The sequence below is a fragment of the Boleophthalmus pectinirostris genome, unplaced genomic scaffold, assembly GCF_026225935.1.
Source record: "Boleophthalmus pectinirostris isolate CB_2022bp ecotype Guang Dong unplaced genomic scaffold, ASM2622593v1 HiC_scaffold_6, whole genome shotgun sequence".
In the NCBI taxonomy this organism is placed as follows: domain Eukaryota; kingdom Metazoa; phylum Chordata; class Actinopteri; order Gobiiformes; family Gobiidae; genus Boleophthalmus; species Boleophthalmus pectinirostris.
Genome location: NW_026571447.1, coordinates 20,186,782 through 20,203,982, shown reverse-complemented (window position 1 = coordinate 20,203,982; position 17,201 = coordinate 20,186,782). Strand labels below are relative to the sequence as shown.

At 37.9% G+C, this 17,201-nt stretch overlaps 1 protein-coding gene across 1 annotated transcript in view; it reads left to right on the top strand.

Moving 5' to 3' along the window:
- The window catches only part of LOC110171668 (nuclear factor of activated T-cells, cytoplasmic 1-like), a 60,873-nt gene extending 46,489 nt beyond the window's left edge, over positions 1 to 14,384 (top strand). The window contains exon 10 of the mRNA XM_020937425.2: positions 12,917 to 14,384. Within this exon, the coding sequence (XP_020793084.2) occupies positions 12,917 to 12,972 (56 nt within the window). The 3' untranslated portion in view covers positions 12,973 to 14,384. The remainder of the gene's footprint in view (positions 1 to 12,916) is intronic.
- The last annotated feature ends 2,817 nt before the right edge of the window (positions 14,385 to 17,201 follow it).

Below are 17,201 nucleotides of genomic sequence, written 5' to 3'. Positions count from 1 at the left end.
TAACTCTTCCCTCCCTCATCTCCCCAAGGCAACAAAAAAGTATTCGAGGATCTCCGCACTGCCTCAGTTTTTCTGACGGGGATTCAAGGCTTCCCTCATGGAAACTTTTACACATCTTGGCGACGTGCCCAGACCCCAGGACTCCACAAAAGCCCTAATGATGATTGAGAGTAGAGGTCCACAGCGCGCTGAAAACATGCTGAGTCGCTAACATCGCAGTGTGCCGCAAGGCTGTCTCAGGACTGGGTGGTTGATGGGCATGAGCATTTGGGGCTGGGGTGTTTGTTAACTGTCTAAAGGGAGGTGGTAATTAATGAAGAAAGGTGAAGCAAATGTCTTAACTGAAGTTATAATATTGATACCTCAAATAGTTAAGTATCAAAAAAAGTTTTGTCCCAGGCAAAAGGAACAAAATTACTTAAATTATGTAATAAAACCACCACAACTATTAGAACTATGCTACTTCTACCATTGGTAGCTTTCATTGTTTGAGTTATACTACTATTTCAAAATATTTTCTCTCCCAATTTCTTTTGTATATGTATTAAACATGTTGGGAGACACACATGATATCTCATGGTGCTGTTAAAACAAAATACCACAAAAATATTCACCTGTGAGTCAGTTGTTGTATTGAAAGTGTTTGTGTTTTAGAAGTACTGCACCACTGACTGCGTGCACTTTCACGTCTATTCTCCTTTGACCTCTGGGCCTATGGGAGCAGGTCAGGCTCAGCTAATAGTGGACAGAGAGCGAGGCTGTCTTGCGGTTAAGTGCAATGCCAAGAAGCTAGTCTCCTGCTGGACGTAGTATATCGACAAGCCTAAAACAATGGGTGATGGCTGCTTTATAATTCATGAATACAGAGAGGATGTGCATTTTTACTATTGTTGTTATGGCTGTCTTCTCATATTAGCCGCCGTGCTTTCCTGGCACCACTTGACACTGTGAGCCACAAGTACAGGTTCAGGCTTTCAAATAGTCTTTAATAGCCTTCTGCAGTGTATCTGATTTTAAAGGTACAATGTAAGTCAACAATAATGCAACAGTTGTTCTGACAGCAGCATTGGGCCATTTGTGCGTCTAGATTCTAACACAGGACTCACAAAGTACAACGAATACCGTAAAAAGTTCTGTTAGCAGTACCGTTATATTTTTGCAAAATATTAGACAAAGAGTCCAGAAGGAAAAGTGTTCAACAAAAACACACAAGTACTTGTTCAGTCCAAGTAAAAGTAGAAGTGTATTATTCTTATGGGATTTTACAGTATTTTATTTTTCATGTTGGCTATGAGATGAGTGAGATGGAGCAAGGAACTACGGTCTTTGTAGCTTTGGAGATTGCATAATAGGGATGGTCTGTCCACAGACAATATCTGAAATTTGACTTGCCGTTGTTGCCAATAAACAATGTTTGATATCGATATCAGTATTTTAAAATCTTTAGCAAATCCAAAAATATGTCAAGTTGCAGTAACAAGTCAACTTTTCAATTTCCTTGGAAATAATGTAATTTGCTGTTTTTTTAATGGATATCGTGTAGTAGACATAATGCTTTTCATCTTAATTGCTTATCTCTTTCTGATAGAGAGATAAAAAAGAAAACTTTGAAAAGACATCTGGTAGATTTTTTGCTGCGGACATTAAAAACAGTTATACAACAAACATGAGTGTACAGTATAGACACAACACTGACTGAGTGCAGTGCACCCTTGTATTTGAAGTTGTCCGGATCACCTTTTTTCTTCCTACTCCTCTTTTATCTTTATCCCATTGGCTGCACATAAAAGCCATCAATCCCTGGTTGTGATCAGCCTATATTTTTTTGCAACACATCTGATGAAGCCTACTTAATTATATACATTCCCAAATTGCTTGCAGTTTAGAAAAATAATTGTATCCAAGTGGTTACATATGACAGTGGCAGTGGGGTCACAGACAGGCTTGGAGTTTCTAGCCCTTATTAAAACCTTTGGCGATTGTGTTACGTTTGATAAGTACAAAAAGATGGATCGGACTGAACTGAATCCTTTTATTTGGCCTCTATGCGTGTGTGCACTCCCTAAAACCTGGCAGGTCGCTCCATACAGGATCTGGTCTGGTTTCAGTCTCTCCGTCATAATATCCAGAGTCACTGAAAAAGAATGTGTCTGATGAAAATGGCCAGCTAAATTATCTAAACAAATTGGGTTTCCTTTGTGTCGGGGGCCTCGTGTACACAGGCATTACAGTGGAAGAGTATAATTGTTTTAGTCCAGTGGAATAAATCCTCCTATATCACTGAGAAATCAGGGCAGAAGCTATAGTCACATTCTGAACTTCTGGATACTTATTTTTCTTCCAAACTAATATTGTACCTATTCAATCATATGTGAGACACACTGGAAGAGAAAGTCAAGTACCTTATAAAATAATACACAGCCTTGTACTTTGTTTAATGTATATTAAAATACATAAAATACATAGTCAGTGACAGTAACTGTAATTAATGGATTTGTGGCTTTTTGTCAGACACAGCAAAGCATACCTATTTGCCCATCAACCAAAAGATTGGTGGAATCTTTCATTCACTCCTCTGACACACATCATGGAGGTCAGTTTTGCCGTATAGCCACAACTGCCCTGAGGCAGACTGATGGAAGTGTGGCTGCTGGATCCCATTATTCCTAACCACTGTCTCTTTCCCATTGGCTCCTGTATATTCCCTGCAGTGGTCTTGCTTCAGTACACCACGTGCTGTATTTAAGTTTCTCCTGACGCAGCTGTTTAGTGGCTCACATTCTGAGGTTTTGGAGGAGCACACTGAAGAGACACCAAGCCACACGGATCACAGCGGGTCAGGATGCAGACAGGGCTGTGGCTTGGCTGCACTCGTCCCTGTACATGTATATCTGTGATCACGGAGTTAGTTGCTTGAGCCAGACACGCTCATTATTGTAGCACAATATGACAAATGTCAGTGTGGTCAACTGCACTGACAGCGTGCTGACTAAAGTGAGTTTCCTTGTGTATTCTGTTATCATCTAGTCTATCATTTGTTTAAGTGTGAGTCGGAGAACATTTAATCCTAAATAAACATTAGAACACAGCTTGGTGTTTTCTGAGGACACCATATAAAATAATTTGACACCTACAGCCTGCTATGACATGCATTTTCATTTAGTGTGATTTACTCAGGAGACCTCTCTGAATGTGCCATTTATTTTAGACTTAACGCTAGTCCAAAGTGCAAATAGTATGGTAAATGGTAAATGGTCACATTTTAGTATAAATAGTATAAGTAAATAGTATACTCTAGTTGTCTTTAGTTTGGTTAATATTTCAATAACTCAAAATATATGCTATACTTAAAGCAATGACATTTTACTATGAATTAAATAGCCTGTCACTATGTTCCAATCGGTTTCATGGGGCTGGATTTTGATTTTGTTATATCATTCAACAAAAGCAGTATTGGCCAGTCTGAGATATAAAAGCATTTTAAGACACAGACAACAACTAAAATTCTGTCTCCAAGTTTAAAATTAGGGACAACAATGCTTTTCCAACATAAACATGTCAAAAATTAGATTTCGTCCAAACAACAAGGCCATGATGTGTGTTCTTCTACCGCCAAAGTGGTTCCAAAATCCTAAATGGCATCTGTCGTCCATAAGCGCTCTCACACAGTTGCCCCCGGTAGTGCTTTTGTTTATGGTTGTGTTTAGGGGACATAAATACCAGCATCCTCAGTAAACAGGAGCAGCTCTCGTCCAGACCGCTTAATAACAGCTCCCATCTGAACCCAGTTAAAGGGGTGTAATCGTATCCTATAGCGACGGATGTCAACACAAAAGGTCCAAGCCTGAAGAGACGAGGAAAGACAGTGGATATTTCAACACTATGATAAAATCTTAGTTTAGAAATATTGGGAATTCAACTAGAATTTAACGGGAACATTTCAAATAATTTACAGAAAATATATGCAGACCATGTGTTGGCTTGGCACTGTTGGGAGTCAGGTCACTTGTGTAGACCTATCTACTCTGCCACCAATGTGTAAATGATTTTAAATGAAAATAAACATAACATAAATGCAATTAAATTAAATTAAAGGAAAAAAAATAATCTTGTATATTTTCACATTTTGTCCTTGAGATTTTGGTTTTGTGTAGATTTATTTTTTATACTGTGGCGACTTTTCATGCACATTTTTTACGCCACTTTCACAGCTATACCTTTTCAAGCCTAAACTCTCAAACTCAAAAAAAGATAAACAGTAGTGGAAGTCAAAGTACACAGAGTCTTCCTCTGGTACTGCAGAGCTGGGAGCACCCTCACAGTAGGTGAAACGCTTTACTTCAGGGGTGGGAATGGCCATAACCGCTGAACTGTAAGCATCCTTCTGTTGACATATAACCCATGGTGGTAATAAAACTCGAATGTGTCCCTTGGCTCCAGCAATCTTACTCCATTGAGCTCAGTTCTTCTCAAAACAACGTGATAACAAATAGGGAAATCCTTAAGCCCTCGGTAAGCGCGTTTATACAGTGGGAGGTGAAGAAAAGTGATGAAGTGGCAGTAAAACTAAGAGAAAAGTGGTCTTATGTGCTGTTAAATGTCTTAAACTGCTGTCCTGCCACTACAAATCACATGTACCAAAGTGCAAAGAATGAGTCCATTATAATTTGATAGGTTATTGTAATAAATTACTAGAGGACCTATTATTTTTAGTTGTAACATAAATTTTTATGTTCATTGTATATTGTGACTTTAAAGCAAAAACAGTTTTCACATGCATGCTGTAAATGAGATGTGGATAAAGACTTAAAAACTATTACATACATTACAATACAAAACGTGGTCTTTGCTAAAATTACAAAATAAAATAAAAATGACCACCATGAAAATATACCAGACAAAACCTTCTACTTTAAACTTGAAATAAATAAAACTCTGCCAATTCATCTTGATTAGATAAACTGGTTGGAGTTGATCTCCTGTAAATGGGTATTATTTTGAGATAGGACCAGTGCCAGCTCTGTAAACCTTTAGAACCTTTGTCACAAAATAGTAGCATATTTTGTATGTTTAGTTGATGAAAAATCCAGCCAAATCTTATACTTGACCATTTCCATGCATTGCTCTCAAGTTTGCCTAGAGTCAAAGCACCCCACTTGCCCTTGCTTCATAAAAACCTTCCATTATGATATAATGCATTAGTGTCAACATTTGTAATCTTCAAAAAGTGCCTTTATTGACAGATCCACAGTCTCCAGATGTTTGATGATTTGTCTGTGATATCCAAAGCAGGAGTTGACATTGAATTGGAAGGATGTTTGGACTTTTTGCCAACTGCCTTCCTTCTTCTTCTATGCTATTTCACGGGAGCACCCTTATCTGACCCCATGACTTGATATATCGAAATCCCTGCAGACATTGGGGATTTAAAATTGGATGGCAGGGTACTGTTAATCACATCACTTGAGGATCAACAGGTTTTTTTCATTTGCAGCTGAAGGACTTGGGGCCTTTTTCCCCTTGATGTTGCATGCAAAATATAGTATGATATCCAAATCGCGGGACAGAGCACAAGCAAAGCAGATAAGTTATAAAGCAATGCAAAACAGACAGGTTACACAAAGGCTGCTCATGCAGACTCACCCATACTAAAAAACAGGAAGTAGCCTCCCCGGGCCGTCTATCAGTGATGGATAGCGAACTATAAAGCTAACACTGAGCTAAGCCTTTTTGGACAGTGTCAGTACAACGGCAGTGAGGAAAACAAGCCAGACAGACAAAGGTGATTTAAAGTAGCCCGATACAAATGTGGCCATAAATCGTACAGGTGCACGTTGACTTTGTACAGTTATGATTAGTTCAATATGTTCAGTCTTTCTGTCTTTAAAATCAGTCAGAATGCATCTATATGTTCAGATCATGAAAGTACTGCAATGAAGAATATCTGTTCACTTCACATGTCAAATTCTGAGGATTAAAGTATGTCTTTTTGCTCCATAAAGAATAGTGGGGAGGCATTTTGGCATGGAGTACTTTTTTTATATATTAAACAGACTTGGCAGTATTCAGCCACATCTTAGATTTATTTGCTATGTGATAGCATTTTGATTGTGCGGCTTTGTTTTGACATGTTTAACTAAGGGATTTGGGTTATAAAATACCAGGTTATTGTGATTATGATTTTACAGTTTCAAACACAGCCTGGGAAGATAAATAAATCTTAAATCTAAAAAAAATAAACAGAAATAAATAAAAATAGCACCACAACATAAATGTAATATATACAGAATTGTAATATCATAATGTGGAATAATTCAATTTTGAATAAATTATGCAATTTTGAATGAATATATAATGTTGAAATTATGATTTCATATAGACATCTGCTTTATTACATTTTTTAACGAACAAAATGTATTTTTAACAAAGATATTTTCTCATACATTTCATTTCATCATACAGTACATATAACTAATAGGGCTTTTTTTTTTTTCATTGTTTGCGTTGGCACCTAAACCCTTTTCAGAGAATCCAGTCATGAGGGCATATGAGAGCAGCAGTAAACAGCTCCCTCTCATCCTCACATGGGCCCCGGGGGAGTGACCTGGAGCAGCACACCGGCGCCCCCATGGGCTCTGGAGGAAATGAGACGTAGAGGGAGGATGGAGCTCAGGGCAGCGTCCCAAACTGGAGAGAGGCACCACATCAAACACAGGGTTATCTCACAGACCAGGCGTGGGCACAGTGGGGCGCACAGAGGGCCTGTTGTTACAGATTTGCTCGGCTAATTTTGGATATGGTCCTATTGTTTTTGACATGGTTTAAATGTAATCACTATAGGTTTAAGGGTGCCCAAACGATGTTTGTTTTTGAGGGGAAAAAAAACAGTTTTGGTCATGTATTATCACAACAAATGATAATGCAGAAAGTACTTTATGCCACTGAAGAGAAAAAGAACCATAAGACCAGAACTAAACTACAATCTACTACAATTAGTTGTGAGGTGAGACAGTTCTCTCACTTACACACAGATCAAACCACTAGAAGTGTCCTCTAAAAACAGCAGCAGACTTATCGATTGGAAACCTCCTTGGTGACATCATGACACATCTTGTTTACACTGTTTATTTTTTCTCTTTTGTCTGATAGTAAGACCACTTGTTTGGTGTTTTAACCTCAACCCCTTGTTAGGTTATGATCTTTTTACTTCTTGTAGACCTGATTGTGGTCACATCCTCGAATTGGATTGATGTCAAATTTAACAAGTTATTGTCAAAACGACTGGCACCATAAATTTGCCATATAAATCTTATGGTATACAGCTCCTTCAGTTATGTCTTTGATAATGAATGATGCCATCACTTGCTGAAGCTATTGTGAAAAAAATAATTTCACTTTTGTTTTGCTGACAGCGAAGACGTTAAACTGTATCATGTGGATAGGCCCTATAATTACACAGTTATGAACCATAGCCAAGGTCAAGAAATATGTAATCTTGACAGTTAAACAGAAAATTACAGAGTTTTGACATGCCCCTGCTCAATTTTAAACTATTATTCTAAAATAGTGTGATCCCATATGAACACAGCCTATGGTGTTTAATCACATTAATACGGCAAATACATCATACCCCACCTTCTTAAAATGACCACCCATCATACTGCCATAATCTTAGCCTGAACATCAAAGTCCTTGTGGTTCAATGGCTCTCTCTCCCTATCTGAGTGGTGAGTGTTTCCTCATGGGACACCCCAGAGGTTCACACACCAGTGTATATCCGATGAAATACGCTGTCTGTTCAGATCATCACATCATTAGGCCCAAAGGGATTCTGGGACGTATTAGGAGCTGTCTACCTGCGTGACGTGGATGAATTTATGAAGCACTTTGTCATGATGAGGCATTAGTGGAACACCCTGTCTCTCTCCCCTTTGAGTTTATCTTTGGGAATAAACTCCACACATCGTCAATTTATCTTGTGTGTTCCGACCTTTGACCCCTCCCCCATTTTTGACGCTGCTTATAAGGCAGAAGAAGCGGTGACGTGGTTTGAGCTTTCGAGTCGCGCGTGGGAGGCAGCAAATTGTCCATTAAGTGTTGCTGCCGAGGCCCGAGAGAAGATTTGATATTGCCGGGGAAACAAAAGTAATATGTAGCAGGAAATTCAATTGTCTCTGTGCAGCAAGTTGGAGCTTTAGTTTGGCTTCCATAAGCAAATCAATTTTTACCTAAGTTCACATGAGGTGTTACTCCGTCTATTGGCAGCAAGGGTTTACATAGCTCTGGCTTCTTTCCGACATGTTGAGGTTTCTTCTGGGGATTGTAAGAAAATTATAATAAAATAATATTATGGAAAATGCAAATATTTAATATAATGAATCGAGAACTAGAAATGAACTTAACGGTCATATACAAGGGTTTCCCCAGATAATTTATTGGTCTGATACTGACAATTTTGCCGATTTGGCACCGATATTTTTCCAGTCACATCAGCAAGACAAATAGTGGATACCAGCACAGGATACCTGCACAAAAAATCCATATCAGACCATTTCAGGAACTATTATTTTTAACTTAAAATTAATGGCTGAAACTGACTTCTTCATGTTTCTCTAAGCACCATAATAGTAGGAAGAAATAGCATCCTTTTTTACAAACAATGGATGATGCTTTACTATAGGCAGCGGAAGACTCCTCCATATGTTCCTGACCCTCACATGCATGGTGGCAGTTTATTCTCACAGTGAAAGTGAAAGAAGTTCAAGAAGGTGTCTCTCCCACTTCAGTATCAAGAGAACAGGAAGCCTCGTCTACACACTCAGGTTCAAAGGTCATGTTTTGGATCGTCAGCTGAGTGGAACTGCGCTATGGTCATTGCCAGTCAGGACAGATTTGGGGAGATGGAGATTGGGTTACGGCAGCGGGCCTCCAGACTATAGCAGACCACAGGGCTTTCACTATTCACAGAGGAAGCCCGGCTCATATCGAACCCTCTGCTCAAAGGAGGCCGCTAACTATTCTAACTCAATCCCATGTGGTACTCAGGTTTATGCACTGTAACTGTACTGTAATACTGTACTGTAACTGCACTGTAATACCTAAAAGGACAGTTGAAGTTAGCAGAAAAGTTGTGTTACTGAAAAAGATATTGTTGGTATTTTACTTCTGTGAAAAAATGTATTTAAATTTCTGTTTTACCATATCCACACAATAGGGCAGCAGGATTTTTTGAAACTGGATCAAAATCACAATGGGCCCAATTGGCAAATTGCAAGGACTGCAGTTTTTGAAGTATCACAATTTCCTACTTATTCTGCATATCTCATATTTAAGTCTTTTTGACAATTCTTGTGGATGCGTTTGAAATGTGAACTTGGAGCAGAATCGCGAATCTAATCCAAATTACTATGCTTGTCAGAGAAATCACAATTATTTTTTTTCCCCAAATCATTCAGCCCTAGCATATCTTTTTTTTCTGACAAATCCTTCCAATTAGTATATCCATGTATGTATTTATTTATTCACCAGATGTCCTTCCTGATATAACACTCTTAATATAGATGTTTTTTGCAGAAAATGACAGTAGTCCCAATATTAATTTACATAATCTTGCAGAGTCGAAGTATTGCATTAAGTCTTTAGGTATCTGTCCTGAGATACAATATTATTCATACTGGGAGTGTTGTTCTAATCCAAACTGAGCCCTTTAAATAAACTTTACTGCAACATATTTCCAAAACAACAGATAAACACATATTTGTATTGCAGTTATCCAGGCATAAAGCTAAAGATCTATGTATAGATACCAACACCGAAAATACACATCCACTTAATTAAACAAGGAAGCATTATTATAGTATCTAGTATTTTTGTACCTTTCTAAAATAGACCTTTCAGCTGCCCAGCCCTAAGAATAGGCCCTGACAGGTTTGAATGGTGCTGTACAAATTGCGTTGGCGTTGTGACTAATAAAGGAAGACACATGTTTAAGTACGTTTTTTTTTTTTTGTTTTGTTTTTTTCTCTCACCGGGGGAATATCGGGAGTTTAGTTTTCCACTGTTTTTGTTTATTCATGAGCGGGGATCCTCCCTCTTGCAGCTTTCCATTATTAACCTGCACGGGCAAACTGAAAAGGAACAGTTTCCAGCCTGCAGTGAGAAGGATGCCAGGTCAAATGAGTGTTGAAATATGCCTTTATAGGAATGTACAGCCTTTTATTATGGAATTATATTTGAATATTCTGATTTTAGAGGCCAGTTATATTTATTGTCAACATTTGTATCTACAGCTACAGTTGTAATGATAAAACTTTGAGATAACTAAATATAACTAACTAAAACTAAAACTAAAACTATAACACTGTGGTTAGAGCATACTTGTTATTTGCATATTGATTCGAAAAAAACTTTTTACACAAGATGCCCATCCTCACATAAACTTTTTACATTTATTTGACTGATATAATGGCTCTGGTTTATAACACCATTTGTCTGTATAATTCTGGTAAATAATTTTAACTGATTATTTACTATTACATCAATGATAAAAAAAAAAAAAAAGTCAACTTCTGTAAGTTTCCACATGTCCACACACTTGGCTTGGCTTTAAACATAATCTTGTATTTATAATGTTCATTTTCTGCTAAACACATGTGCACGGAGCAACCTGTTTGAATGTGTTATTTTGACAGTGTTTGAACCAAACAGTGACACATACAGACTTAATAACATCTATAAATAGAAAGTTGGTGTTATTTTGTGGTGCAACCATCGCCGCATCCTGTTTCACATTGAGATTCACTCAGTGACCCGGTGCATACTTAAATAAAACACAGTAAGGCCTCTCACTTTCCTCTATCTTTATAATGGAAAAAGCACAGTACAGATCAGGTAATACGTGGGCAGAGGAAATAACACTTTGGTAACAGCAATGTGACGGCAATGTGTGCATTTTAAAGAAAATGTATTTTTCCCCAAGTCCCACAGTCATGTTTTTTTTTTTTTTTACTGACACGGCATGAAATGGAAAACAGTGTTATTTGTTATTTAAATAATTAATCTATGATCATTTATTTTCTCTACTAGCACTTAGTTTCTGTACCTAGACTGACCTTTATTTGCCTTCTTAAATTCACTCTTCCAGACTTGTGCACAGTATTGCATTAGACTCACAGCAGCAGTGACATTAGCATTTGATCATTTAACTGTTGCACGTCCCCACACTTCCTTAATGTCCTGGTGTGGCAGAGCTAAAAATAACTTCGGCGTGTAAATGCCTGCTCAGCCTGGAGCCAAATGGAGTTGAAAACAGCCAGCAGTGTTGGCACAGGTCAGGTTTTTCCAATGGGAGTTCCTCCTGTTTGGGGAGGTAAGTCCCGACCAGCCTGATTTGTGTGTGTGCGAAGGTGTGTGGTATGTTTTCAAAGCAGAGTTATTATTGCAGAGGCTGCCAATGGGGCTTTTGAAACCTGCATCTTTTATTTTCAATTCTTCATTCAAATTAGATTATTAAAATTAAGATAAGCCCCCATTATCTCTAAATGGTGAAATGTGTCTTGGACATCAGGGGCACAATAAAATAGACAGTATCCAAACACAATTTCATACAAAATACAGTACTCAATACATTCTACAGTATTGACCTTTCATGACCTTAAAGTACAAAACCACTGCACTCTTCCACATGGCCTAAAAGTGTTGTTTCTTCTGATTTTTCATATGTATATTAAAGACTCATAATAAACTTATTTTGCATTTGTTTAATCCCTAAAGAAGCCTAGTGATGGATGGTTGCTAATGTATGACACTTCATTGTCATGCAACACACCCCTTTGTACTAAGGCCTATGTTATTTCCTTGGTATCAGAAACCCACATTGATAGCGTTGTGCAGACCCTGTTCAGTGGGTGGATTTCCTGTCTCTAACCTCACTCACTCTGTCTACATCAGTGAACTTTATCACTGCGCGTCTCGATCACAAAACCACGGGCTGCTTGTTTGTGTTGTTGGGTGACTGCAGGGCCCTCGCCATCTCCACAGTCACTTCCCTGAGATTTGCCAAAGCATACACAAATGATAAGCACTGGACTCAAGTGTGTGTGTGTGTGTGTGTGTGTGTATGTGTGTGTGTGTGTGTGTGTGTGTGTGTATGTTGTGTGTGTGCAGGTCTATGGGAAAGGCGCGGGCTTTTGGACAGAGCAGGAAAGACTATGACTTAGACTTAGACCATGTGGGGGTTGACACAACTTTCACTGATATTGTTCTGATATCTGCTATTATTCAAGTTAGCAAGAATGCACTGAGAATTGATAGCATGCATACCGTGATTTGTGTTTTAATCCGATAACAACTATTACTACACACCTATAGTATGGCCAGTATCAGAATATCGATCCAATCTAATGCTATAAAGATTTTTTCCTGGCATTATTTTCACTTCCTCCCAGGTTGAACTGATCTTAAAATAAATTAGTGTGCAGATAAACAAAAATTTAAACAATATATTTCAAGCAAACTTGAGAAATTTTAAGTATATTTTTGAATGAGAATCAATACTTTTGATACTACGCCAGTAACATTGTTATTTTGTTGTTCACTCACTCATCTCTACTATGCTGCTACTTAGTTTCTACTAATACTACATATCCAACATATTTATTGACTTATTTTAGATTTCATTTATGTTACACTTTGAAAGAAAGGTCATTTTCATTTTCTAAACCGTTTTATCTCTCCCTCTCTCTTCTATCAGTTCTATCTTGTATTGACATTGACATATTATTTACTTACTTAGTGCTTATTCCTCCATTAATTTATAGAAACAAGTTTAAGGTCAAATTGTTTTAAATGAACACTATGAACTATATGTTTCTGTATAATTGACTAACGCTCTCCCTTTGTGTATGTTTTTCCACAGTTAATGAAATCATCAGAAACGACCTCTCCAGCATTTCCGTGCACACTCATGCATAGACGTCCTGGACCCGTCACAGCTCCGACAAGATAACCACGAAACAAAGAGATCCAGACTATGAAGAATTTGGATATTTGACCAGGATCTCTGACTCTTTTTGACTTCTCCAAACTGCACAGTGACAATCATTGGCAAGATCCACAAAACTCCATGTTTGTTGAAAGGGAAGTGATTTCAGGGGCGGTATATATTGCTTGCCTTAACAGAGAAAATTGATTAGTGGACCAAACAACTTACAGAGACAATCTCATTTACTATGTATAATAATGCATGGACAGTGGATCGTCGATTTCTTTGTGCAAACTGGTGCCTTACTGCAGTAATATTAACGACAGCACTCGTGTATTTATGTGTCCATTGTAAACCAAATTATTATTGTCTACATGTTTTTTGTACAACTTTGAATGACTTTTCCAGGGGAGCTCAAGCCGGACAATGTGTTGAATGGGACTATGTGAATAGAGTAGCCGTGTATTTTATTTGCTAAAGCATATTACCCTTGTATATTATTTTGTATGTATTGATAATATGAATGCCTTCAGGTTGTATCATGCCATTTATCTATCTTATTTGTTTTGGTTTTCTCTATCTGTAGCTATTCTAGCCGATGCTTTCACCTTAGTGCCTCAACTGAAATGGTCCCGTCCCTGTCTTCCAGTTTTCAGCTTCAACTGAGTCATGCTGAGACAATCAAAAGGAGCATACAGCACAGACTAATAGTGGCTGAGGCAGATATTTTCATTTTTCTTTCTGCCCTTAAATTCTTTTAACAATGGTATGCTTACCTGCTAAATTTTAACATTGCAGGTTTAAATATACTCAAACAATGTGCAAAAGTCTAGGATGGGATTTTAAGAGATGCTATGAACTTGCAGAGCACAGACCTCTGCCAAGGCATCGGTCCAGTTAAACCCCAAAACAATGTTATTCAATTTGATTTAAAATTATTTAAGTATGTTCTCTGAAATTGATCCCTCAAACACTTATGTGTTTATAAACTTTTGCACATTAGTGGCTTTTGCACTGCATGTAAATAGGCACACTGACAGTACACTTCAACTGTAAGAGTTGGCCAGACTGTTACAAACGGTTGGCAATAATTGATCTAAATAAACCAAATGATTTTGTCTTTGGTGAAATTATTGCATATGTTTCACAAAGTCTAGCATTGAGTTGAGGAAAGCAACAGAATGCACTTTACTGTCCATACAGAGCAGACCAAATGTTGAATTCTTTCCAAATGATCCGTTGCATGTACATCACACTGCGATAATAGAACAGACGTATCCAGTCACTTCCTGATACATTTGGACATGTGGTATATTAGCATGAGTTAACCTTATCATCATGTTTTCTATTTTTGTGCCTTACTCTCTCAGCTACAAACCTGTCACATCCATAATGCTTTTCTGTCCAGGCACAAGGTCAAACATATTTCTCTTTAATATGAAATATTTATAAAAATGAAATGTGTTTAGTGCATTTAATGTGTTCTCTATATTAAAATAAATAAATGGCATCATTATAACTTCTGTACTGTATGAACTTAATGATTACACAAGGTCTTACTAACACATTTTAAGTATAACATGTAAGTATAATTAAAGTACAATGTACTGTAATCTTTTAGCTTTGATACTCAATACCATTGCTGATGCAACCAGACATACTAGATTGGATCACTATTGGCTCAGGCAAGGTTCAAATATTTAAAGGTTCCACATTACTCAAAACTGACTCTTGTGAGCTTTAAGCCATGTTATAATGCTGTTATCTCCTCAGAAATATTTAATAATTTCATTCACACATGCTTGAGTACCTTTTTATTATTTGTTTTACATGTTCAAAGCTCAAAATGCTCTATTCCTCCTTGTGATGTCATGTAGGGGTAGTTTTCAAGTTAACAACTACCCTTTACCATTAGTTCAGAAGAGATTGGTAGTTCAAGGGTTGAAATCATCCAAATGATTATAGTGAAGGTGTATGTAGTTTGAAAACACAATGGAGCACTTCCTGTATTACAACATGACATAAGGTGAAACAGTGTTTTCCTTTTCAGTGAGGAATTCAGTCTAAATAAGCATTGTTTGTTTATTAAACTTGTGAATTCCAGGTATGTTTTTGATGAAGAAACAACAACAAATCAGAAAAATACAGTAATATGGGCCCTTTACCCCACCGACATTGTTGCCCAGTCATTTATTTTACCAGCCATTTGTTTTTAGTGTCTATTTATGACAATATATGTAAAGAAAAAACAAAACAAAACAAAAAACATTATGTGTACGGAAAAATAAAAAGTGTATCATTCTAGTTAATACATACTCATTGCTGCTGTATCTGCACATTGTAGTTTAACAAAAATGCATTGGTGAGCTGGTACAAGCAGAGGCCTGTGTTTTCCGGTGATTATTGTCAGCGGTGAGCAGTTATGTCTGATATAGCCTTCACCCTGGGAGCCGTGCCACGCTCCTGTGTACCACCTGCTAGTCCTGCATGCCCACTTTTTCCATTCGCCCCAGTTCAGAACCGCCCATGGCCTGCTCGGAGACAGAAGGCAGGCCCAGGCGGTGCTCCCCTGTAAGCCCAAAATAGAGCCACTATATTTACAGATGCAGACACGCCCCTTTTTCCTGGCTCTTACCTGAGTGCTCCTCTCAATGTGCCGTACCCTTTGACACAGTGAAGGGAGCATGACTGCGGGCCATGCTTTCCAATACACTGAGCCATTAAGCAAAGAAGGTTTAGTTAGAGCAGGAATAGCAATTATGTGAGGAAAACACACAGAGACCTGCAATCTGTGAGATTTGTGGATTCTTTTTATATGTAAAATACATAATCAGGTTTGTTTTGGAAAAAAAATAAGAACATAAAAAAGATAGTAACATGATTTATGTTTGTCTATCCAAATAACTGTGGCACCATGAGATGATGATTAAATAAAGTATGCTGAGACACACTAATACAAAAGCCAGTGCAGTGTGGGGGGGGTCAATCAATCCCCGTTTCAACCTCGTGAGGGTGTTATTGTGTCCTTGGGCAAGACACTTTACTCACATTGCCTATGTATGAATGTGGCGTGTGAATCAGTAACTGCTGGGAGATGGAGAGGTCACTGGTGCAGACTGGCAGCCAAGTCTATGTGGGTCAACTTTAGACAATGCAAAGTAAGTAATGTTGAGTGTCCAAAGCTCTCTTGATAAATCATTATTATTTATTAAAAGAATACTAATAAAGCCAAATTTGATTGTACTTTATATTATTTTAATACAATCAGTACATACCTTATGGTTCTCTATTGTATTTTATGGATGCTTCTTTAAGGTGCACTGTGCAGCTTTTCTGGTAGAAGGTACACCACCTGCTTGTTTCCGTGGAGATGTTATTTTTTTTGTCTGGAATGTCCCGGTATGGCATTAAACATAACATAACTCAATAACATGTTTTTTTATTATCATTATTATTATTAAAACTTGCATTGTTACTGTGAGCAGATTCACTTCTCTACAGATCTGACATGTAATTTGGCCCTATGGTGTCACCTGCTGTCTCCGTAGAGGTAGTGTAATGCAGTACTGTGGAACATTCAGACAATATCTTCATGGAGAGAAGCAGGTGATGGACTCTCCAACAGAAAAGTTGGACAGTGCACCTGAGTGAAAGTGGTTGTTAAGCAGGTTTAACATTGAAAACAAACAAAGATCAGCTCACCGTACATATTTTAACAGAACTTACAAATCAGTGTAGGTGCCAAACCAAAGTTGTGCATCTGAAAGTATGTGTAATGGTCACAAGTAACTACAAAAGAACAAGATCAGTGATTTCCAGAAATAGTTATATTTCTGTACAAAGCTTCCACCTAAACCCCTTTGTATACTGGGTGATGATTTGTGCACGTGCCATGTCCACCTGCCCTCCACACCTGCAGAGGGCATGACTTAGAAGTTTCATTATCTGCCTTTATAGTGATTTTACTGCCCCACATCTTTTCTTCTTGTATTCCCACTGCACTCTTGATGTTGCCTCTTTACGAAGTGAGCTCTCAGGCCAAATGGTCTCACTCTTACCACCTAACGTCCATCTGCTTGCTGTAAATTCCCAATATCCCTGTGTTATGAAGGGCATGTTAAGAGAACCATGCTTTAAGATGCTTTAAAAGATAATTACTTGACCATGCAGGCAGACCTTTTGATAGCTGGGTCCCATAAGTGTGCTCCATCGGCTCTTT